This window comes from Megascapheus bottae, chromosome 13 (genome assembly GCF_031878675.1).
Source record: "Megascapheus bottae isolate mThoBot1 chromosome 13, mThoBot2.hap1, whole genome shotgun sequence".
In the NCBI taxonomy this organism is placed as follows: domain Eukaryota; kingdom Metazoa; phylum Chordata; class Mammalia; order Rodentia; family Geomyidae; genus Megascapheus; species Megascapheus bottae.
This window is the reverse complement of record NC_143521.1, coordinates 21,652,501-21,678,495: the sequence shown is the minus strand read 5'-3', so window position 1 is coordinate 21,678,495 and position 25,995 is coordinate 21,652,501. Positions and strand designations below refer to the sequence as shown.

General features: G+C 38.4%; 1 protein-coding gene across 1 annotated transcript in view; it reads right to left on the bottom strand.

The window, feature by feature from the left end:
• Positions 1–1,470: 1,470 nt before the first annotated feature.
• The window catches only part of LOC150055678 (transmembrane protease serine 11E-like), a 38,668-nt gene continuing 14,143 nt past the window's right edge, over positions 1,471–25,995 (bottom strand). The window contains exons 4-11 of the mRNA XM_090343147.1: positions 20,195–20,316; positions 16,326–16,393; positions 15,263–15,426; positions 10,465–10,503; positions 8,300–8,477; positions 6,690–6,949; positions 5,704–5,846; positions 1,471–1,632 (exon numbers count right to left, since the gene is read on the bottom strand). Coding sequence (XP_090199273.1) covers positions 1,471–1,632; positions 5,704–5,846; positions 6,690–6,949; positions 8,300–8,477; positions 10,465–10,503; positions 15,263–15,426; positions 16,326–16,393; positions 20,195–20,316 — 1,136 coding nt within the window. The remainder of the gene's footprint in view (positions 1,633–5,703; positions 5,847–6,689; positions 6,950–8,299; positions 8,478–10,464; positions 10,504–15,262; positions 15,427–16,325; positions 16,394–20,194; positions 20,317–25,995) is intronic.

Sequence of the window (25,995 nt, the reverse complement as noted above, 5' to 3'; positions counted from 1 at the left end):
AGTAATTTTATCGAAACTAAAATTACAAAAGATATCCAGTATTGAGCTTTTGACCTTCGGTCTTATTTCCAGGACATTAACAATTCCTGGTACAGTAAAGGCAAGAGGAATACAGCCTCCGTCCTCTTCCTGGTGTCACCTCCCTCCAACCACCAGCAACGACTGGACTCAATAGCCAGAAGGACGTAGCTACAACCACCTCAAAGTGGAGCACAGGGTTCTAGCACCAAATGCATGACGACAGGCACTCACTAATGCCTCTACCTTATTTCCTTCAGGTTCTATAGCTGGGAAGGCTTCCTGACTGCTCCACTTGGCAATCATCTGGAGTGCTTCTCTTCATTCTCCATTAAATTGCACTATTATTTTTGACACATAAGTGATGCTAATTATTCTTAAACAAATTTTCACTGTAGACTAAAATTTGAAGTGTTTTAATAAATTGAAGGGCATTTCCCCTGTTCCCTTTTTTCATAAATTATCATATTCCAATGTCAAATAGGTAGTTTACATATTTCATGATTAATTATATACACCTTCACTAATGCAATGGTAAACACTGTTTGTTTGCTATAAGTTGTTTAAGAACAAGCATGTTGCATAAGGGTTTTGTATTTGTTATAGTCACAAGAAAATTGAATCCTTCTCACTTTCATCTTTTTAGTTATTTTGCTGATAAAAACAAAAAACTAAAGCTGCATCTTGATTTTTCCATGAGTATTTGCAATTCTTTTTCTTTTTCTTTTTTTTCTTATACTGGGGTTTGAATTCAGGTTTCATATTTATTTAGCTCACTTGTTTGACCAGCACTCTACCACTTGAGCCACATGTCTGGCTTGGTTTTCCTGTCTGTCTGTCTTTCTTTCTTGTTTTTTTTAGAAATCCTTATAATTTTTATTATTAATAATAATAATAATTGTGTTTTATTGTCGGGGTCCCTGTATTTCTTTAACTTCAATTTTCTTCATCATGAAGAGTTGAGCAGTCAGATGTTTTTGTTGCTGGACCTTTTACAATGAATATCATCACTTCCCTTGTTCCACAAAGAAAAATGTTGCAGACTTCTCTGTATATAAAATGTTTTTTTTTCTTTTTATACTTTCTTCTCACATCTCTATCATGTATCTTGAAATTTCCTGAGATGACAGAAACTGATCAAATTAAATCAGGGATGGCTTCTAATACACACACACACACACACACACACACACACACACACACACACACGAGGAGCTTATGTCAGTAAGACAAATTTTTGATGACAGAAATCTTCTGGAAAACACATGAATGCAGATTATGCAGAAACCATCTGGCAGAAAATGTGTTCGGTGAGACTTGGAAGGAAATCATACACAAACAGCTGAGTAAAATGGGTCAGATCTGGGTGATTTGTCAGGCTTCTTCTACAGTTCTGTATCTCCATGGATGGCTGGCACAAAAAAGCTCATGCCATCCCATTGAGTTTTCCTCTTAGATACCAGTGTGGTTAGTGATCCAGTCCCGAAAAGCAGTCACTCTGGTATACACCCCAGGCTTGTTGGGTTGCCCACATTCCTCTCCCCAACTCACGATTCCAGCAAGGTACCAGATATCTCTAGCATCTGAACTGACCAGTGGTCCTCCAGAGTCACCCTACAAGAAAATAGGAAAAGGTTAGCCATTCACAGTCCAGTTCCCCGCTGCACTAAGTTAAGAGTGTAAAGCATGTGGTGATGTTCAAAAGCCTTCAGTGTGCCTGACTACACAAGTGTGTCAACCATATAAAGGAGGAGCTCTGATACCTAAGGAATGGACTCAGTCTCAGGGTTCAGTATGCTGAGACTGGAGAGCAGTACTCTTAATTTATCTGACTCATCAGACTAATAGCCCACTGTATAAGATGCCTCCCTAATGTGCAGCATTATTCATCAGAAAAGGATGAACTGCTGATAAGGAGCACAGACACTGGAGTCAGACACCTGCCCCATTCTTCAGTTCAGGCTTTCCCAATTAACTAGGACCTTTAATTTACCTATCTATAAATGTTCTGAATAATACCTCTAATGACTATCATGAAGTTTTTGTGGCATAGTGAATGTAAAGCTTATCACAGAACAAAATCTAGAAAGTACATATATAAACCCACAGATACCAGTATTTTCTATGGGTCATAGACCAAGGCACTATCTGACTATCTCACAAGATACTAGACCTGGAGGTACTGGTCAGCCGCACGTATTTAGAGCTCTATGAAGCTCTTAATTATTTAACACGGTGTTACATGACGTTTTGAACATGGACTTTGTATATGCAATGTAAGCATCCTACCATGAGTCATACCCCCAGCCCTGGTTTTGTTTTTAATCTTTTGTTATATTTGTTCATTTTGCCAGCTCTGGGGCTTGAACTCAGGGCCTGGGCACTGTCCTTGGACACTTTTTGCTCAAGGCTAGTGCTCTACCATTTGAGCCACAGCACCACTTACAGCTTTGTCTAAGTATGTGGTACCAGGGAATTGAACCCAGGGCTTTGTTCATACAAGGTTAGCACGCTACTACTAGGCTACTCTCCTGGACTGTTATGTTTTTCTGTTTAGAGTTTTATACTTTTTGCAAAAGCTGGTCTCAGAACACAATCCTCCTATCCTCCAGAGCACCAGAGATTTCAGAAAAATCTGAAAAATCCCACGCCTGATCTTCATGCAAATCTTTTTGCAAAACACAGAGTTAGGTTGTGTTTTGTCCCAGGCAAGCAGTGGAAAACTGAAATACAAAGAAATTAATTATTTGTCTTAGATCAAAGGCAGAATTTGGATTAGGATCCAAACCATCTAATTCAAAAGTTCATGTGTGGGGCTGGGAGCATGGCCTAGTAGCAGAGTGTTTGAAAAAAAAAAAAGTTTATGCTTTCTCCCCACATTATACTGATTTTCCTGTAAGTTTTCTTTAATCCTTTTAAAAATACTAATATATATATATATATCAACAGTAGATGAATTTAAAATAAACTGGTTGTAATTTCAAAATCAATTAACCAACAAATATTTGCAGGTACCATTATATGCTGTGGGAAATAAGAATAAGTATAAGCATATGGGCTTTGCATTTTTTTCTTTCTTTCTTCCTTCTTCCTTCTTCCTTCCTTCCTTCTTCCTTTCTTTCTTCCTTTCTTTCTTCCTTTCTTTCTTCCTTTCTTTCTTCCTTCCTTCCTTCCTTCCTTTCTTTCTTTCTTTCTTTCTTTCTTTCTTTCTTTCTTTCTTCTTCCTTCTTCCTTCTTCCTTCCTTCCTTCTTCCTTTCTTTCTTCCTTTCTTTCTTCCTTCCTTCCTTCCTTCCTTCCTTTCTTTCTTTCTTTCTTTCTTTCTTTCTTTCTTTCTTTCTTTCTTTCTTTCTTTCTTTCTTTCTTTCTTTCTTTCTTTCTTCTTTCTTCCTTTTGCCAGTCCTGGGGCCTGAACTTAGGGCCTTGTCACTGTTCTTGAGCTTTCTCAAGTCTAGTACTCTACCACTTGAACCAAAGCACCACTTTCAGCTTTTTTTTTCTATGTATGTGGTACCAAGAAATTGAACCCAGAACTTGGTGCATGCTAGGCAAGCACGCTACCACTAGGCCACACTCTTAGCCTGGGCCTTGCTTCTAGTCTGATTTGCTTACTAAACATAATATGTGTCAGACAAAGCAGTTTGGTAGTAGTAATTTGTATCATTGGAATCCAGACTCATACCCAGGCAGAGATGATGAAAATAAAGAAGACATATTAGTCCAATGGCTTCACTTCCCATAGCTTTTGCTACTTTCCCAGGACCTGGCATGCCCCTTCCCAGAGAGTTCATCACTGGGCTCAATTGGTGCAGGCAGTAAATAATCCGCTTCCTTCCCCCTTACCTTGAGATAACTTTCCACCGGGGCAGTCACAACCATGTAAGGTAAGAGGACCCCCTTAAATTGACCTTCAGTCTGACCAGCACAGGCCTCTTATCTACTACTTGTCATAAATCCTAGCCTGCTGTGATGAAGTCCCTGGACCACAAATCCATACCAGGTCCCTACCTCCTAGTCCTTTCCCTAGATTATAAGTCACCACAGACAAAGGCAGGAGCCTGGCCAATTCCTTTGCTGGCAATAAACTTTTCTGCCTTATGTACCTGGATGTCCACCTGATTTTCTAGCAGGTTAACAACTTACTGAACTCAGACAGAACACCTAAAAAAAATGATGATAAGGAACACATGGATTATAAACAAAGCTTTTGAGAAAGAATTCAAAATTCTGAAAATTAAATTAATTTGCAGTTCTCAAATGGGATAAATCCAAACAAATACAAATTTATGTCAAGACAAATCATAAAATTTCTGAATTCTGAAGTCAACAGGAACAACAACAACGACAACAAAATAAAACACTTGAGCGGCAAGAGAAATGACATCATCACCTGCAAGGGGGAAATAAAATCCCACCGAAGCAGAGTCAGCTCAGAAATTACATAGGCCCTGATTCTAGAGTTGAAAGAAGGCTCTCCATCCAGATTCCATGGCTAACAAAACTATGCTTCAGAAATTAAGAGGAAATAAAGACTAACAAGACAAAGAAATTCTAAGATAATTTTTCCACATCTGACCTATACCAAATGATAGCAAAATGAAGCTTCTAATGCCATGAGAAATTATTTATAGTAATGTTTATGAATAACATATTTTAAAATAAATCATTAAAAAAGGAAAACTTTGGATTCACTTTCCTTCTCAAATCGACTTCTGAATTAGGTACAACAGTTGAAATAAAAGGTGGTCTGGGGTGTAGGGGGAGGGAGGGAAATGGGTACCAAGACATGTGAAAGGGTATCAATGTATGTGAATTAATGCACCTTCTATCTGGCAAATATCATGTAACCCTTTTACTAATTACAATAAAAAAATAAATAAAAGGTGGTCTGTGTGGTTCTTAATAGATAGAGTAAACACTTCAATATTTATATTTGGTCTTTTTTTTTCCCAGTACTGGGACTTGAACTCAGGGCTTGGGCACTGACCTTGAGCTTCTTTTGCTCAGGGCTAGTGCTCTACCACTTGAGCCGCAGCACCACTTCTGGCTTTTTCTGTGTATGTGGTACTGAGAAATCAAGCCCAGGGCTTTGTGCATGCTAGGCAAGCACTCTACCATTAGGCCACACTCCCCTCCCCTTTATATTTGTTAATAGTCAATTTTATCAGAACAGAAGATAAAGAGACTTAAGAAAAGGCAGTTTTTCTATTTTACACTCCACTCAAACTAGTAAATGTTAACAATACCATTAGACCATGATAAATACATACGTATAGATTTGTGTTAATAGAATAAACTTTGTTTCGACTGTAGTGGCAGTTAACACAAACCCATACATCTTGCTCTATTGTCAGTTTCCTAGATTTTTTTAATGTAATGTGTTTATGTGAGGTGTAGAGATTGGAGGAGAAAAAAAAACTAAACAAAGACTATCTATATGACTCCTTGGGGATAGCATCACAATTTTCTGTAAGTTTATAATTATTACTAAAAGAATAAACAGAATATTGGGGGTGGGGAGGAGGGAAATGGGGACCAAGTCATGTGAAAGGGTATCAATGTATGGGAATTAATGCACCATCTATCTGGCAAATATCATGTAACCCTTCTATTAATTACAAAAAAAATATATGAAAAAAAGAACAAACAGAATATTACACATCACCTTATAAAGCAAATCCACTTACCTGACATGCATCTCGTTTTCCTTTTAAGGAGCCAGCACATAACATTGTAGGTGTTATTACACCATTGTAAACTTGGGGCTGATTGCAGGTTTTCAAGTCTATGAGTTCAACTTGAACTTGCCAAAGGTGATTCTGACCATAACCTAAAGGGAAGAAAGTCTTTGTATTCGTAGCATACATATACTTTATAACTTTATAATCTTTCAAAAGTACATAAAGAAGATGATAATAATGAATCTTAGAATGACATGTGTGTTCTACACACAGTAATATTTAGGAATAAGTTTATTTTCCTAACTATTGAAAATAAAGATCTAGGTACTTGGAAAGAAAAGTTTAAATCAAATTTTACTCCATTGCTTTAAATATCACTGGGTGCTGGTGGCTATGGCCTGTAATTCTAACTACTCAGGAGGCTGAGATCTGAGAACTGTAGTTCAAAGTCATCCTTAGCAGAAAAGTCTCCAAGTCCCCATAAGACTCTTATCTCCAGTGAACCAAAAATCAGAGGTGGAGCTGTGTCTCAACGTGATAGAGGGCTGGCCATTAACCACGTACAAAGTCCAGGCTTTGAGTTCAAGCCCCACGACTGACAAAAAGAAAAATACTTTATTTAAATACTTTAATTAAAAGAAAAAAAATTGTAGTGGGGATTAGTGGCCTCATGGTTATCGTAGCTTCACAATTGGGCAGGTTAAAAATCTTTTATCTTTTTAAGAGGCTTATTTCCCTAACCAAAAGTTCAGTGACTAGGTATCAGATTTGCTCTTTCAGATAACTTTTAAAAAAATCATTAATGTAACATTAATAATGTAAGTAATAGTAGACTACCACAAGAAAGAATGCATGTGATCTCTAAACAACATAGAATCTGATTTACCCTTGGTCCATATGACCAAATAACCAACATATATGGGTAAAGTAAGGTTCTGTTTTTTAAATACTTCAGAACATTGACTTAATTGACAATGCTCTGAGCTGCCCACCATCATTTTGAAGTGCTCCAAATCCCGTCACAAACATCTCTTCCCCCGGGCGGAACTCGTGGGTTGAATCAGGAAGACAAACTCTGTGTATTACATTTGTGAAGGGAACGGGCCTAGCAAGCTCTAAGAGGGAAATATCATAGTCATGAGATGGATATTTGTATTTTTCATGGACTATTATCCTCCGGAGGCCCGTTTTCATTTTGGAAGGTTTTATTGTTACTCCGAAGGAAGCAGTCCATCTGCTTGGTTCCTTATACCTGGAGAGAAAAACAACGAAGAATAAATTCTAGTTTACTATGCTATCAGTCTGATGATTTACATGAAATTATTTGGCCCATGGATGTCAATATGTCTTTCTTTCTTTCTTTTTTTTTTCATTTGTCAGTCCTATGTCTTGAACTCAGGGCCTGGGAACTGTCCCAAAAGCCAGTGCTCAAAGCCAGTGCTATCTCATCTTGAGCCTCAGTGCCATTTCCGGTTTTCTGGTAGTTAATTGGAGATGAGACTTTGCTGCTCAAGCTGGCTTTGAACTACAAGGCTCAGATCTCAGCCTCCTGAGGCAGGATTACATGTGGGAGCCACCAGCACCTTTCCATGTCTATTTTGTTGTTGTTGTTGTTGTTGTTGTTGTTGTATATGTGCTTTTGTTTTTGTTTTTGGAAGTCCTGGGGCTTGAACTCAGGTCTGGATATTGTCTCTGCGTACTCTACCATTTGAGCCAAAACACCACTTTTGGCTTTTTCTGTTTCTGTGGTACTGAAGAATTAAACCCAGGGCTTCCTGCATGCTAGGCAAATACTCTACCACGAAGCCACATTCTCACCCCCCCCCATGTCTTTCTTTTAAAAGAAATAGTTTCTACTGATAAAAATAATCATTTTATAATTAAGAACCATGCTCATGCTTGAGATTTTGTTAAGTCATTCATACTACTTTATTTATCAGCCACCTATTTCAAAACCTAGAGTCTTTGGACATTTGGGGATATGAATGATTACAAGGTACGTATGGAAATGGGATACTGTGAAGAATGAAAACACCATAGTCCTCTATCAAAAAAATTTACATTTGTATTATTTGAAAAACAGAGGCCACAGAATAATTTAACGAAGTATTAGTACTCTATAAATTGTAGAAATTTTGGCACTGGGTTGAGAAATCTATCATTCCTTATAATATTTCTAGTTAATCTCCTCACTTGTATAATTTGTTACTTCCGATTTCATTTTTGTCCAATGGGTAATTTCCCCATTGAGATCAAACCTGCAACCACCAGCCTCTGTTTCTTACACAGATAGTAAGTGGATAAAGAACTCTTCTCATTGACATCAAGCTCCAAGTTCAAACCTAACTTTAAAGTTTCTACTTTCTTTGACAAATTAATTTGTGTTTGACAATGTACATTATCGTTGAATCATGTACATTAGTGCTATCTCATATCCAAACCATAAAACCTCTCACTAAATACCTCCTTCCCTCTGTGATAAGTGTGTGATCTTCAATTTATGTGAAATTCACCCTCTCAAACTTGATATTCTTCCTAAACTTGTCATGTAAAACACAATATCCTTTGTTCACCTCGATCCTCCTTGAGGTTTAGGACTTACATTCGAAAGCAATGAGCAGCGCTCACAAGCCAGGTGTTACTAATCAGCGTCGCTCCACAGCGATGGGCCCCATCCCACTGCAAGCTAGCCTGCCAGGGCCATTCTCCCTCTTCTACCTGTGTCCCACCAACAATTCTGAGACTTTCTTTGGTAGCTCTACTTCTCCTGGTCCCACAGCCTGCCGATGACAGACAATGCATTAATTAGCAGTTGTTTTTATCATAAATTTCTTTTAGATCATGCTCTAATAGGATCAAACATGTCTTTGTTTCCTCCCTTTCTAGAATCCTTAACATTCTTTTGTTAACTCTGAGTCATCTTGTAAGATTTAAATTACACATTAACTTCTCCAATCATGGCTCCTTTATTTCCCTGCTTCTAAACTGAATGACTTATAACTTCCTTGATGCAATAATAATAGTAGTAATAGTGGTAGTAATAATAATAAACACAAATTTTCTGTCTGTGATTGTGTTATGCTTTTAGTCTTCAATTTATATAGAGTTTCTGTCTTGATACCATTTTGACATTTTGAACCACATAATTCTTTGTCGTAGGTTACTGTCTTGTACATCATAGAGTACTTTATAGTATTCCAAGTCTATGTATGTTTAGTATGCCCAAATGCCCAAATGCAATCATGACAAATCAATCAAACAAAAACACCACAATGAGGCATGGAACCCTTGGAAATACAATGGCCCTTAACTGAGCACTGTTCATTTAGAATTGTGTTCATGCATTCATCTCATAGTGTGTGAACCGCTGTAGGCAAGAATTACCTCATCCATTTTCCATGTTGCATCCCTATCAACTCTCACAGTAAACAGAACATGGTAAAATTCCAATAAAGATAACAGAATTTAGATAACAGAATTATATTTTAGTTCCATATTTAGTTAAGATTTTTAAGTTGATCAACATTTTGAGCTGGTAAGTAGTAAACTTCCTTCCATGTTTTAAAACTAAGTATGATATGTACTGCTTCTTCAAATATTCATGAATTCCTTGTGGCACAGTAGTGGATGTCCTGCTACAGAAGAGGGAAGGAGTCTAGAGTCATGAAGAGTGAGCACTTTAGAAGGATTATGAAAGGTATCTTCTGGGTCCTCTGTAAACTCATCCAAACATTTCTATAGTTGCCTAAAATTTCCACATTTTAGTATTAATAACATCAACATTTTATTCAGAGTAAACAAACAGAACTTCTTGCCTGCAAGTAAGAATTATAGCATACAGACATACAGTGTACTTTTTGGGGGATGGTGATGCCAGAACTGGGGCTTGATCTAAGGGCCTGGGAACTGTCCCAGACCTTTTCATTTGCTTGCTAGATCCTCCCCCCCCCCCCACCCCATCTCTCTCTCTCTCTCTCTCTCTCTCTCTCTCTCTCTCTCTCTCTCTCTCTCTCTCTCTCTCTCTCTCTCTCTCTCTCTCTCTCTCTCTCTCAACTAGTGCTCTCTGCCAAATGAACCACAGCTCCATTTCCAGCTTTTTTTTTTCCCATTTCCAGCTTTTTACTGTTAGGTAGCGATAAGAGTCTCAAGGGCTTTCTTGCTAGGTGTGGCTTCAAACAATGGTCCTCAGATCTCAGTCTTCTGAGTAGCTAGAATTACAGGTGAGTGTCACAAGTGCCCAACAAGAGTACTTTTATGTATCTGCAAATAAGAAATTAAATGTGAGCAGTCACACCTCTTTTTGTAACCAGTTCCTCAGCTTATTTTCTATATTCATGACCACAGGCACCTGCACAACCACTGGGTAATTTCCCCAGTTTTGATCATTTTTTGTGTATATGTTTAATGCTGTGGCTTGGAATTGGGGCTTTCCTGCTCTGATACTTAAACCATGCCTCCAACATGGCTTATTCTTGATTGATTACAGATGAAATTCAAGGACATGTTGGCTCAGGCTAGCTTCAAACTGAGATCCTTAGATCTCAGCCTCTTGAGTAAGATATAATTACAGGCATGTGCCTAATGCCCTGCCCAATTTTGCTACTTTTAGTGGTCAGTTGGGCCTCAGAATTAAGATCAAATCTGCTGTACACAGCAGATCCAAATTTATTCTTTCCTTGCAATAACACAGAAGAAGTGTAAATGATATAGCATGTTACCATTTTTTACATTCAGGCAAAACAACCTTAAAAAATATTTTTAACTTACAATTGTTGAGGTACTTGTCTGTTTCTGTCTTGTTGATTTCTACAACATACAGAAATAGTAAGTAGAAGTTCAGCTGATCAGAATTAGAATAAGAAAAATTTGTGAGTTTTACAAATATTAATGGCAACTAAATTGTGTTACAGTATTTCTAGTTGGTGTGGAAAGCAGTATATATAATTAGTTTGTCATGGACATAGTAGTTTCATGGCTGTAGAGTGGAGCGGCAACAATAAACAGAGAGACAAGAGTCACAAAGGAAGCATATGTATAATATAAAATCTGGTTCCCCATCCTAGCAATTCTGATTAACTAATTGTGTGTTAACACACAAGAATATGTACTATATACAGGGAAATAAGTACAGATAGCCCCCTGCCTCCTTTGGAAATATTGGTCTACACTATAGTGCCAGTTCCTAAATGTAATTATTTTTTTTTTTGCCAGTCCTGGGGCTTGAACTCAGGGCCTGAGCACTCTATTAGCTTTCTCAAACTTAGCACTCTACCACTTGAGCCACAGCACCACTTCCAGATTTTTTAATATATGTGATACCCAGGTATTAAACCTGGGTCTTTGTGCCTGCTAGGCAAGCACTCTACCACTAGGCCATGCTCCTGGCCCCTGTAATGACATTTTTACTAGCCCTTATTTCAGATTATTTTATTAAGCTCATAAGCATAGTCTCACTTGTTCTGCATATCTGAGTGATATTTTTATGAATGAGTCCTCAATCATAGTTTATAAACCACGGTATTCCTAGCTCTTACTGCTGAGAAAGATAATATTCTTTCAATGTACCATGTAATTCAAGCCATACCACTTCTCAGCAGTCATATCCTAGTCCTGTACAAGCACTACGCCAAAGAAGAACACAGAAACTACTTAAATTCTCATGTTTCCTCAGTTAGTAGATTTACCATAAGCAATATTGTTATCTTTCAACATGTACGGAAGAACTGATGTCCTAAATGCAAAACGATTAACATGATCATTTATCATTTAATATTTAGTAGTGTTGATTTATTAGAAATTTGTATTCTAGGAATTATTCTTTCTGATCTTCTCCATCTAGCTATTTGTAAGGAAAATGACAAAAATGAGGAAGAATTGATCATGTAACTTCCATTACATGATTTAAGTAATGTATCATAGTCTTCTTTATCTCAAGCTCTTTCTAGAGAAAAGTCTGGTTTTATATGCTAATACTTCTCACAAAGTAGGTATCACCATGGTGATGTGTGCAACTCAACTGACTGACTCACATTAACTATATTTTGAGGCTCATTGTTGCTGCTTTAAACTTCTTAATAATTTTATCTTGTAATTTTATTTTATTTTATTTTGTCGGTCCTCGGGGCCTGGAAACTGTCCCTGAGCAATTTTTGCTTAAAGCTAGTTGTTCTACCACTTTGAACCACAGTGCCACTTTTGGTTGTCCGGTGGCTAACTGGAGATAAGAGTCTCACAGACTTTCCTGACTTGGCTATCCTCAAATCTAGATCCTAAGATGTCACCTTCCTAAGTAACTAGGATTACAGATGTGAGCCACTGGCACCAGACAAATGATGTTATCTTGTAATTTATGTTCTGAAAAGTGTAGTTCAGTAGGACATGGTATAAGCAGGAGAAGCACATGGACTTTGTGTGTCTATATTTGCTTGCCATCCCATTTGCATATGCCATTCAGGGAGCTCTAGGAAATAAGATTCTGGTGAACCCATAATGTGTGGTAGTATAGCACAGTGACTACAACATAAATGTGGTACATGCTGAGTGCAGAGGGGAGGGAAGAGATAGGGAGGGAAAGAAGGAGAGGGGAAGGGAGGAAGGAAGGGGAAGGGAGGAAGGATAGGAAGAAGGGGAGGGGAAGGGAGAGAAGGGGGCACTGACAATCCCAGGAGGCTGTGTTTTCTGTGTGAACCCAGAAAGGCAGCAAAAGCATTTTTAACATTGCCTTTCTCACTTATATGTAACTTATATGTATTAATGAATGGCTTTTGGTGGAAAAAGACAAGAGAAAGGGAAAAATAAGAAAATCCAGAGCTCCTTTTCCATTCAGTCCTTCTTTGCTTGTTAGTAGGTTGGAGCTACATGGAGGTAGAATGCACCAAAATTAAAATATACATAAATACAGCAACTTAGCTTTCTAAAATTTTTTCATTGCCTGGCAACAAAAATGAAATGCAATTTGCTTTTGATATCTATTCAGGATTAGTCCCAGGAAGCCTGTGCAGATACTAAACTCCACAGATGTTCAAAAATGACTTAGTATTTATATATAACCTTCAAACATCATCTCGCCCAAACATTTTAGAACATCTCTAAGTTCATTACAACACCTGAGATAAAATAAATTCTATACAAACTGTTGTTATATTCAAGAAAAATAAGCTAGATGCAGTAGAGGCTGAGATCTGAGGGTTGCAGTTCAAAGTCAGTCCGGGCACTAAAGAACATGAGACTGTTATCTCCAATTAATCACTAGAAAATGGGAAGTGGGGCTGTGACTCCAGGGGTAGGTTGGTAGCCTTGAGCTGAAGAGCCCAGGGACAGCACCCAGGCCCGGAGTTCAAGCCCCATGACCAACCAAAAAAAAGAAAGAAAGAAGAGAAAAGAAAAACAATGAGAGTCTGTACATGTTCAGTACACATGCAATTTTCCATATATATATATATAATATATATATATATATACCAGTTGTGGTATATGAACTCAAGGCATTGTGCTGCCTTGGCATGCTTGCTCCACTGGCACTCTACTACTTTCAGCTCAGCTTTTTGGGTGGTTAATTGGAGCTAAGAGTCTCTTAGACTCCTACCTGGGCTGACTTCAAACCTAAGTACTCCAGATCTAAGTCTTCTCAATCACTAGGATTACAGGCTGAACATTCACCTCCCTTTGTTTTGTTTTGTTTTGTTTTCACATGTATTATGTTTATTTTGAGCCCATGGATGTGAAATCCACAGATATGGAGGTGCTGCCTGAAACACAGTTGTATATTTTCATGTCTCTACAAACAAGTGGAGCATGATTTCATTTGCACTTAAAATTGATACTGGAAAATATAATGTTGCCTAGAAAACTGTACTAGTGATGTTAAACTTTAATTTTTTTCACTTCACAAATGAGCTAATAAAATTACTTTGATTAGCAGATAAAAATGCTGAAAAGTTGAAAGGCCGTGAAAAAAGGAAAGTATCTTTTGAACAGTCCTATTTTTTTTGTTTGGGGGAAAAAAAGACCTGAAATTTTCTTTTTATTTTCGAAAACACAAACTCTATAGTAAACAGACAAAAACCCTATTTCAGACTTCGCAATTCTAATTATAAAATACATCAGCTTGGGCAGGGAATGTGGCTTAGCATGTATTAAGTCATGGGTTCAATTCCCCATTACCACATAAGCAGAAAAGACCAAAAGTGGTACTGTGACAGTGCTAGCCTTGAGCAAAAGAAGCTCAGGCCCCAGAACTACACACACAGATACACACAAAAAACAACAGCTAATAACTACCAGTGGCTAAACCTTTCCATTCATTGTGCTCTCTGAACATAAACTGGAAGCAATAAAGGGTATCAACGTATGTGAATTAATGCACCTTCTATCTGGCAAATATAATGTAACCCTTCTATTAATTACAATAAAAATATATGAAAAAAGACTATGCAAAGCCTCTGTTTCTGATTATAGTTGGATTCTGTTACCAAAGTCGAACATTTAGTATAAAACCTGCCCAAGAGTTGGTGACAAGCTTGCTTAGGAGCACATAAGAGCAGAGCCTCAAAGGCAAAATCCTAGGTATCCCTTAGGAGACAAAGATAGGAGGATTGACATTTGTGGCCAGTCAGACATAGTAGTTTGTAAAACTCCATCTCAAACAGTGGCACATCCCTCTAACAAGATGGCTGAGTACAATAATGTGTGTGTGCGTGTGTATCATCCCCAGTGACACAGGAAAGCACACAGGAAAGGACCACAGTCAGGGCGGGCAGAATGTACACCCTACCTTGAAAATAATCCATACAAATTGGGGCTGGAGATATGGCTTAAGTGGTAGAACACTACCCTAAGGAGTATGAAGCACTGAGTTGAATCTCCAACACAATCAACCAAACAACAAAAACTAAACTACTTCATTTGGACCAAGTTAGTTCCAAAGCAAGGACCTGTTAATAGTGATTTTTGTTGTTGCTGCTGCTGTTTTTCTTGTCTTTTCCATTTGTCATGTAATTTGTCTTTAGGAGGATGAGGAGGGGATAGCAAAGGTGTGACAAAGGGTGAATAAGTACAGCATTGATATTCCCTAGACACTGTGTGGCAAATGAACAGAAGGGAAAAATCTGGGAGAGAGCGAGAGAAAGAACGACATTGGTCAAAAAGAAATGCTCTCACTACTTGATTTATGTAACTATAATCCCTGTGTACATCCCTTTTCAATAACAATAAAATACAGGTTTCCAAATGTTTAGAAGAAGTAAGATATTGCAACCTGTGATCTCAACTACTAACTACTTAGGAGTCAGAGCTTTAGGAGGAGCATAGTTTGAGGGAAGTCATGAAGACAAAATCAGTAAGATACTATCTTAGCCATCAAGCTTGGTGTGGTGTTATGAGTCTATAATCCCAGCTACACGGGAGCCATAGAATCAAGTAACAAAGCCAGATCTGGGTAAAAACACAGACTCCATTCAAGAAAACTGAAGCAAAGGGTAGAACTTACAAGTGGTAAAAGTTCAAACCCTAGTAAAATGAGTGTCCAAATCTAACATATTAGACAACATTTAAAAGAGAAACTTACTTTTAATTTCAACTGAGTCAGGATAAACTTTAGGAGGTCCTGTAGCAGCATGCAGCTTTTTGTGAAGAATATATTCAATAATTTTATTTACATTTTCGGGATCCTCAGTGGAGCGAAATCTAAAAATCAGCAGCATGTGAGCCAATACTCCATGATTTTCTTGACTGTGAGTCAAAAAATAGAAAGGAAAGGAAGAAAGGAAGAAGGGAAAGAAGCAGGGAAGGAAGGAAAGAGAAAGGGAGGGAAGGAGGGAATTTTGATCACAACCAAGGGGTATTTTTTTCTTTATCATTTATTTGAAAATGCAAACAAATCCAAAAACATTTCCTCCTATAGTCCTGATGTTTCCTATGTACAAAACTCCCCACTCAACCACTCCGACACAAAAGCAGTATGTTCATGTTGGCTCTGGGAGCCAAAAGGTTATTACAAAAAAAAAAAAGATGCCTATCTTGTCAAATTATATAACATAATATATAACTATATATTATTTATACTCTATGTGCTTAAGGAATTGTATTTAAAGCAATGTATCTTTAAATGGTGTATTCTAAAGTTCTGTATTTAGCGACAGTTGATTAATAGATCTGAGATCCTCTTAGCTACATATTTGGGGCTTAGAGAGTTAGAATAAAAAATGAGAGGGGGGAGAAATGGACAAAAATGAGGGAGGGGAATAACACTGTTCAAAAAGAAATGTACTCATGACCTTACCTAGGTAACTGTAATCCCTCTCTGTACATCACCTTTACAATAAAATTGTAAAAATAAGTTAATATATAAATAATGACAACTGGTAAGGAGGAGAATCAAGAACTAAAGACAAGTCTCTTTTGCTAAGCTGCATTCCCCAGGGCACCACTTGCTAATATACCAAGGGATTTCTGTTAAGTTTCTATAGCATGTGTGCCAGGTATATACCTTTCCCTAGCCAGCATCTTACAAATTACTTTCAGATTTAGACCATGAATGAGGCACATTGCAACACAGAGTTCATTCATGCCATGAGCTCTTGACAATGTATGCATTACTGACCATACTAAGATATTTTAGGGTTACATACCTGAATTTGATTATGTGAGACTTCACAAGTTCTCCCTGTAATGGAAATCTAGAAAATGCATTTTTTACCTGTTTAAAAAAATATCTAACATAAGTCAGCAAGCACAGTATTACTGAAATTTGCAAGTTAATTTGAATCCCTGGGGAAAATTATAATATGGAACAAAACTGAAAAGCACTGACATTGCATGATGTGCTAAATTCACCTTAGAAATTAAGGACCTGGGTAGTCAAATTAAGTAACGCAGAGATGATACAGTCATAAAATCCCAATGCATATTGTACAATATTAAGAAAAGGCTGGAAGAATGGTCAAAGGGATACATGCAATCAAGATGCATTTTAAAGCCAGGCATGGTGGCTCAGGCCTGTAATCCTGGCTACTCAGAAGGCTGAGATCTAAGATCAAGGTTCAAAGCCAGCCCAAGCACAAAAGGACCTAAGACATTTAGCTCCAATTAACCTCTAGAAAAATGGAAAGTGGGGCTTGGCTCAAGGGTAGGGTGGTAGCCTTGAGCTGAAGAGCTCAGGTACAGCACCCAGGCCCAGAGTTCAAGCCCCATGACCCTCAAAAGAAATGCATTTTATTCTTAAATAGATTTGTTGAGAGGAAGGAAGGGGGGAGGGAAAAAAGGGGGAGGGGGTAGGGAGAGAGGGTGGGAAAGGAGGACCTGGAAGCCTCAGGGGAGCCCACAGGGCCACCTGCTAACACCACTCAGAAAGACATCGAAGAAAATGAATAGGCTTTCTTTCAACAAGTCAGCTTAAATTCTTGGATCCCCCAAAATAAGGATTTTGACTGCAGGTAGACAAAGGAAATGAGACTTCAAGGAATACCTGGATTATAGAAACGAGCACATAGAAACGTCGCATGGCCCTAAACTTACAGGCAAACTTACCACATGTCCTGGCAAATGCGCCCTCAGCTAAAACCCCATGAATCAGCGTGGTTACCTACAGCTCTGAATTTCATCCTAACAAAACAGGAGATTTGTTTTGTGATAACACATCTTACTGCTATAAATACAAATTCTACGGAATTTAACTTTTATAGGTAGGAGTTCAGTAAGCCAATATTTCAATTGTTTCTTGTTTTCAGTGAGTATAGATAGTGACTAAACACAGTAACCACAAGCTGATGGTTAATAAACAGAAGCAATGAGTTTTTTTTCTTTTTTCTTTTCTTTTTTTCTTTTTTGGCTGTCATGGGGCCTGAACTCTGGGCCTGGGTGCTATCCATGAACTCTTTAGCTCAAGGCTAACTCCCTACCCATTGAGCCACAGCCCCACTTCCTGTTTTCTAGTGGTTAATTGGACATAAGAGCCTCAAGTTCCTTAGTGCCTAGGCTGGCTTTGAACCTCAATTCTCAGATCTCAGCCTCCTGAGTAGCTACGGGCCACCACACCTGGCAGCAATTAGGGTTTTTTTTCAATTCGTTATGATTTATCATTTCCTAAGTCTTCATGCCCTTCAATGGACCCTACAACCTTGTGACAAGCCAGCACAGTACAAATTATTCCTCTAAATTGTTATTTTGGGACATTTTTATTTAAACTTTTTTTTGCCAGTTCTGGGCTTGAGCTCAGGGCCTGAGCACTGTCCTGGGACTTTCTCAAGGCTAGAGCTCTACCACTTGAGCCTCAGCATCACTTCTAGCTTTTCTATGTATGTGGTACCAAGGAATCAAATCTGGGTCTTCATGTATGCTAGGCAAGCACTCTACCACTAGGCCAAACTCCCGGTCCCTTAAACATTGATTTTTAAAGTCATAAGTATGACTTTAAATAATTCAATTTAAAATAATGTAAATGACTTTTACATAAATTTTGAAAGTATTAAAAAACCCTGTCTATCATATTCCTTCAGAGTTAAATCCATCGGATCTTATAAAGTTTACTTGACAAATGCCAAAAAAGCAGAAGGAAAAAAGTGGTATATCATTCTTGAGTTGTATTTTCTTTCTTAACATTAGATATGTATTTAGCTCCAGAGAAAGGCTTTTGTTTATATATTTCTTTGATTTGCAATTTGCAAGTGCAAGTATAACCAGGACCTGTCCTCCTCAGCAAGGTAGACAAGTCTGTGGCTCCTTCTTGCAATTTCTAGAAGAATCAGTCTCTGGAAAGCAACAGCAATTATGCCATGGTTTCCATCTGCTTTGAATGTCTCCTGATGCTTCATGCACTGAAATTTGAACCTCATGGTGAGATATTCAGAGGGTGGAAGTTTAATCTGATTATGATGTTTGAGGTGGGGCATTTAGGAGGTGTTCAGAATTAGATAAGGTCTTGAGGGTGGAGCCCCATAATTGAATTCTAGTGACTTCATAAGAAGAGATCTGAAGAGGCTCACGTATACACACACACCATACACACACATACTTCCTGTCTTTTGCTATGGGTCATCTCAGGACTCTCCCAGAAAGAAAGCCATCAAAAGTAGCTGTTTGACCTTTCACCGCTAGAACTTTGAACCAAAATAAACCTTCTTTTCTTTATCAAAAAGCCAAGGTATATTACTCTAATTAGGCAAATAAAGAACAATACAGATTTCTTCCATTCTGCTATGATTCAGGAAATTAGACTTGGAAAGCAATTGTTGTAAAGTATGTAATTTGATATCTTAATTTTCATACAAGAAAAATTATTCAGAATGATAAAATGATGTGAAAAGTAAAAAGAATCACTAGTTTGTAGATGATATTAGATTGATTCTTTTCTTACATCATAAAACAAGTTATTATGAAGATTATATGGAAATTCCCAGCTTTCTTTTAGTCTGTTTGTTGGTCATGGGGCTTAAACTTGGATACTGGGTGCTGTCCTTGAGCTCTTCAGCTCAAAGTCCCAGCCATTCTTTAATTTGGTAATAAAAAGTTATCACTCAGACACTTGTTTAGGGGTAGGGGCACGCTGCTAATTTTTCAAGTTTCTTAAATATTGGGTTCATCTTTCCATGGATGCCTTAAATCCAAAGATGAATGTCCTTGAGCCTCATAAACAAACAGTTTTGATCTTGAAAATCTGCTATGGATCTTTTCTGTAAGAAGCTAGGAGAGGGCTGGGAGTTTGGCCTAGTGGTAGAGTGCTTGCCTAGCAAGGGCGAAGACCCAGGTTTGATTCCTCAGTACCATATACATAGAAGAAAGAAAAAAAAACCAAAAACAAAAAACAGATTTGGTGCTGAGACTCAAGTGGTAGAGCTCTATCTAGCCTTAAGAAAGTCCAATGACAGTGCTCGGGCCCTGAGCTCAAGCCCAGGACTGGCAAAAGAAGAAGAAGAAGAAGAAGAAGGAGAAGGAGGAGGAGGAGGAGGAGGAGGAGGAGGAGGAGGAGGAGGAGGAGGAGGAGGAGGAGGAGGAGGAGGAGGAGAGGAAGCTAAGAGGCTAGGAGACACCCTCTTTTCGGGGGAAGGAGGGGAGGGGGTGTCATCCTCACATTCCCAGAGTTTATAAACTTGGATGATCAAGAACATTGCATGCAGTAAGAAAAGATAAATAGAGGCAGCATAAATTAAGGTTAAAAGTCACTTGGGGACCAGGGGTGTGGCCTAGTGGTAGAGTGCTTGCCTAGCATGCACAAAGCCCTGGGTTGGAATCTTCGGTACAACATACCCTGAAAAAGAAAATGGAAGTGGAGTTGTGACTCAGGTGGTAGAGTGCTAGCCTTGAGAAAGCTCAAGGACATGAGTCCTGCCCCAGGACTGGCAAAAAAAAAAAAAATCAGTTGGTTCAGCTTTGCAAAGCATATTCTAAGTCATATATTGTCAGTTTGGTTTTAGATCCTGAAATGCAGCCTCTTACTTTATGCAAGGATCAGTTGGAGAGGTATGGTAGAAGATGCCCTATGCATAGAGAAGAAGCTACTTACCATGGATTCAATTCTGTGGCTCATTTCTGTGAAATTTTTAGAAGCTTCTCTTCCAAACTCAGCATATAATTTGTCACTTCTGAATGGCAATGTGCTGTAGTAATTATAGGTCCTCCTTTGATCTACAAGGAAAAAGACAAAAACCCATCATAATCTTTATCAGGTGTATGTAAAGCACCATTATTATCCCATTTGATGTTTTCTAAACCGATAGGAAGTAATACCCCTACCCAGATCATCATTCTGCTCCAGCCTTCAGAGATGCTGCAAAATAAAAGTCATTTCCTTTGACTTACAGTCTGAGCTGTAAAAATCGCCCAGTGTATTGTATAAATACTACACTGAAGCCACAGACTGATTACTAATCCACTCCCAAATCATGCCATCTGAATAAGTAAACAATGAATTCAGAAATTTCCCTGAGTTGAATGTACATTCTTAACATTTAAAAAGTACATTCCCACTAAACAATTGGCTCGATTTTGTGACTCAGGTGGTAAATTTTTGCTGCTATACAAGTGGTTTTGTGGTTCAGGTGGTAGATATTTGCCACTACAGAAGTGGCTCAGTTTTGTGGCTCAGATTTGTGGTTCAGGTGGTAGATTTCTGCCACTAAAAAAGTGATTTTGTGGTTCATGTGGCAGATCTTTGCCAGTATACAAGTGGCTCCATTCTGTGGCTTGGTTTTATGGTTCAGGTGGTAGATTTGAGCCACTAAACAAGTGGATCACCTGAACCACAAAACTGAGCCACTTGTTTAGAGGCTCAAATCTACCAACTGAGCCACAAAATTAAGCGACGTGGTTAGTGGCAAAAATCTTCCTGCTGTGCCACAAAACCGAGCCACATATCTACTTGTCTTGTGTCTCAAGTGGCACAAACAAGTGGTTTTGTGGACCTGTGCCACTAAACCAAAATGGTTTTGTGGTAAGTACTTTTGTAACTCCTTTGTTAAATGGAAGTGGTAAGGTTTCCTGTAAGTATTATGAGTATACAGGATTTTTTTTTCTTTGTGGGTCAAGAGGCTTTAATTTGGCCTGGATATTTTCCCTGAAGTCTTCAGCTCAAGGCTACTGTCCTACCCTTGAGCCAAGCCTCACTTCTCCTTTTCTAGAGATTAATTGCAGATAAGCCTTAGGTCCTTTGGTGCCTGGGTTGGCTTTGAACCTTGATCCTCAGATCTCACTTCCTGCATAGCTAGGATTATACGCATGAGGCACCACTCCTGGATTTTCTTTTCTTTTCTTTTTTTTCTGCCAGGTTTGGGGTTTGGACCCCAGGCCTGCGCACTGTCCCTAAGCTTCTTTTGTTCAAGGTTAGTGTCTACCACTTGAGCCACAGCACCACTTCCAGCTTTTTCTGTGTTTATGGTACTGAGTAAATGAACTCAGAGCTTAATGCACGCTAGGCAAGCACTCTACCACTAAGCCACATTCCCAGCCACCAAAATACAACTTTTTCTAAATCTAGATTTAAAGAGGAAGAGTTGTCACTAGGCATACTTTTCCAGGGACACACTATATCATCTCCTAAGTCCCCTGAGATTCTTTCTTTCGTATATCTGTCTGTCTGTCTGTCTGTCTGTCACCATGAGGCTTGACCTTGGGTTCTGGATGCTGGTCCCAGAGTTTTTTCACTCAAGGCTAATGTTCTACCATTTTAAACCACAGTGCCACTTCTGGTTTTCTGATGGTTAAGAGTCTCACGGACATTTCTGCCCAAACTGTCTTTGAGCCACAATCCTCAGATCTTAGCCTCCTGAGTAGCTAAGATTACAGGCATGAGGCACTAGTGCCCATCTTCCATTTACCTTCTTACACAGCTGATTTTTCTCTGACTCTTTAACCTGCATCCCATTTAAACAGTCTACAGTTTCAGCCTACTGAAGAGTTAATACCATATAGTTTTAGTTCTACTGACATAGGAAGGCACAGAACACTCAGAGGCTCGTTTATTCATTCAGTAGAGTACTTTTCCAATGGAGACATTGTGCCAAGAACAGTGATCAAGAGAGTTGAATGAAGTTATTAAAAGAAAACAGGTAATGCCTCATCCTCTTTCCCTTCCTTCATTTTCTTTTCACATAGATGCTAGAGGAGAAGGAAACCAACACTAAACATCAGTAGCCCAGGCATGTTCATCTATCCATTCAATCTGCAATAAAACCCACAGAAGGCAAGATTATCCACATGTAGGTGGTTCCAGTCTCTGAAATGCAAAGAACCTGTAACACCTCAACCTGACACAGGCAGAAAAGACTGAGTGATCTGATTCCTAAAGCACAGACTTCTTTTATATGTAGATTCTTGGAGGGAACAAAAGAAAGACGGGAAGGAAGTGAGGGAGGGAGGAAAGCAGGCAGGGAGGAAGGGAGGTAGGGAAAGAAAGAAGAAGGAAGGAAAAGAAAAAAATAACAAATCTATTTCATTTGATTTAGTCACATGAACAACTTACCTAAACTCAGTATTCGACTTGTTCTCTTGACTGTGTGTGTGTTTTGTACGTGTGTGTGTGTGTGTGTGTGTGTGTGTGAGAGAGAGAGAGAGAGAGAGAGAGAGAGAGAGAGAGAGAGAGAGAGAGAGAGAGAGAGAGAGAGAGAGAGTTTAAGAAATAGTCCTGGAGATTGAATGATTGAACTCTGGGCCTAGACACTGTCTCTGAGCTTTCTTGCTGAAGGCTTGCATTATCCCTCTTGAACCAGAGCTCCACTTCAGCTTTTTGGTAATTAAATTGGATATAATAGTCTCATGTTCTTTCTTGCACAAGCTAATTTTAAACCATGATCTTCAGATTTCAGCCTCCTGAGTAGCTAGGCATAAGCCACCAGTGGATAGCAGGGTCCGAAGGCCTTTAAATAGGTCACATTCCCAATTTCTTTTTTTTTTTTTCACATTCCCAATTTCTAAAATTATGTTTAGTAGCTGACAGATGTTATCAGGAATATTAACGAAAAGTAAACAAACTATAAATTAACATAAATTTTTCTTATCTTCAGAACAGGTTTATGATTCGTTTTATTATTATTATTATTGCCCTTGAGTAGTTTTATAAAGGAGTTGCCATTCAACAAAGCATCTTGATCAATGTCAGCCCTTCCATCATTCTCCCCCATTCCTCACAATCCCACCCCTTCCCTCAGGTTTGATTTTGTAGGATATTCGTTAAGGTGTATGAGTGCATTCTCCCTCACTTCTTCTCTTCTTCTCTTCATTCATCTCTCCACTCCCACTGGTCCACCTCTCTCTTCAAGTACGGTACATTAGTCTTTCTAAGGAATCACATCATTTGAGTTCTCCCCCAAATCTACCATATTCCATTTGCACTTGCACACACTGGGGTAGAACCCTCGAAGTGTTTACTTAAGTGTTTATAAATTAATTCTTGGTCCCACATGATTTTTTTCGTGTTATTGGTATGCAAATTATGTGATATCATTCTTTCTAATGTGTGAGTAAAATTCCACTGTATAGATATACCACATTTTCTTGATCCATTTATCCACTGAGGGGCATCTGAGCTGAGTTCTTACCTCAGCTATGGTGAATAGTACTTCAATGAACATGGTTATGCAGGTAGTATTATTTTGAATAAATGCTCAAGAGTAGAATTACTGGTTCACAGGATAGTTCTATGTTTAGTTTTCTTTTTCTTTTTTTGGTTTGTTTGTTTCTGTTGGCTGTAGGGCTCAAACTCAGAGTCTGTTTGCTGTCTTGAGGGTTTTTGCTCCAGTCTAGTGCTCTACCACTTTGAGCCACAACTCCACTTCTGGTTTTGAGTGATTAATTGGAGTTAAGAGTATCACAGATACTTTTCCTCCTGTCCTGGCTTTAAACGTGGATCCTCAAATCTCCACCTTCTGAGTAGCTAGGATTACAGGCACAGGCATGAGCCACTGGCACCCAGCTGTGTTTACTTTGTTGAAGAACCTCCATACTGTTTTCCAGAGTGCTTGAACAAGTTCATATTCCCATCAGCAGTGTACTAGGGTTCTTTTCACCCACATCTACAGCAGCATCTGCTATTGTTCAATGAAGTTACTCACTAACTGCTGTTTGACATCTAGTTTACAGAGGGTCATAAATGGAGCCCCCAGAGATCCTAGACCCAAACTACACACAGAATTCTAGACTCTCCAAGGCTTTGCAAAATAAGGCTTAGTGTAGTATTTTGCAGCATCTGATCAACTTCATCCTTGCCTATTTCTATAATGTGTTTATTTGGCTTGGTTATTTTGGTGTGCTATGTATTAAGTGCTCTTCATTATAGCTACTCTCTTGTTAGTTTATATCCCCAGAGAACTGGTCAGAAATAGGACACAATTGCACACTGCAATAATCATTGTTTATTCAGGTGTACTGTGTGGGCAGCAGAAGTTGTGTGCTCTGTATTTCTAAACTGATTATCAAAACAAGTCACAGGACTAGGTGACTGGAAAAATATTACCAAGTTTTCCATTGTGCATGTATAAGTTAAGGCTTAAAAGCCTTATAAAACTTGGCTTGGGAAAGTACAAGGAAGAAATATTAAGAAATATTCTTTGTCCAAAGTAATTAAGCCCCCTAACATTACTAGAAATTTCTTGTGAAGCCAGACAATTCTAAGAAAGTATCATAGGTATTGCACTGGGAATGTAGCTTAATGGTAGAGTGCTTGCCTAGCATGCATGAAGCTGTGGGTTCAATACATCAGTACCACATAAACAGAAAAAGCTGGAAGTGATGTTGAGGCTCAAGTGGTAGAGTGCTATGAGCAAAAAAAAAAAAAAAAAAAAAAAAACAACAACAACAAAAAACTTCAGAACCCAGGCCCCAGGACCAGCCAAAAAGAAAAAGAGAAAGAGAAAAAAAAGAAAGAAAAAAAAAAAACAGAAAATACCATAGGTATGAACTATTTGTCTATGTTATTCAGTGTCTATGAATGTTGATAAGTCACCCAGAATTCAAAACAAAAGGAAACATATATAATAAACTAGTTTCAGTACCTAGTCAAAAGTAGATACTCAATAATAATAATAATAAACTAGTCTTGAATAAACTAGTCTTGAGTATCCAAAGGGAAAGAAATAAGGATTTTTGTCATGATAAAGTATATTTGTAACAGGCTTGTGGTACTATAAAATTATTTTACCCATTTCTTTTTTTTTCTTTTTTTTGCCAGTCCTGGGCTTGAGCTCAGGGCCTGAGCACTGTCCTTGGACTTTCTCAAGGCTAGAGCTCTACCACTTGAGCCTCAGCACCACTTCTGGCTTTTTTCTATGTATGTGGTGCTGAGGAATCGAACCGGGGTCTTCGTGCATGCTAGGCAAGCACTCTACCACTAGGCCAAATTTCCAGCCCCTTCACCCATTTCTTTTTATGTAAAGCATGCTCTAGAGAAATAAATAAAGTTACCCCAAATTTAAAGAGCAATATATGGGCAAAATCCATCTTTTTAAGAAAAGGTTTCTGTTGTAAAATACTTTAAAGGATGCAAAAGTGATCTACATTTTGGAAACTGAGATAGGATTTGTGTTGATAGTGGGTGAAGATAACTAGATTTCTAACTCATTCTCTTTACTGGAAAGCATCTTCATCACATTCCCAATTAAATTAGAATCAAGTGATTAGCTTTATGATTTAAAGCCCTTGATCATCAAAGCATAAACTAGTCACAGAGGGAGACATTAAAGTAACAGGTCAAAGTTGAGTCAACTAATTAAAACTCAAGGAAGAGTATAAGGAAATTTTAAAAGTGTTGTCATACTCTGGAAAAATAATTCTGAAGTGCCCTGGAGACCTTTCTAATAACCTAGTGAGTGGCAA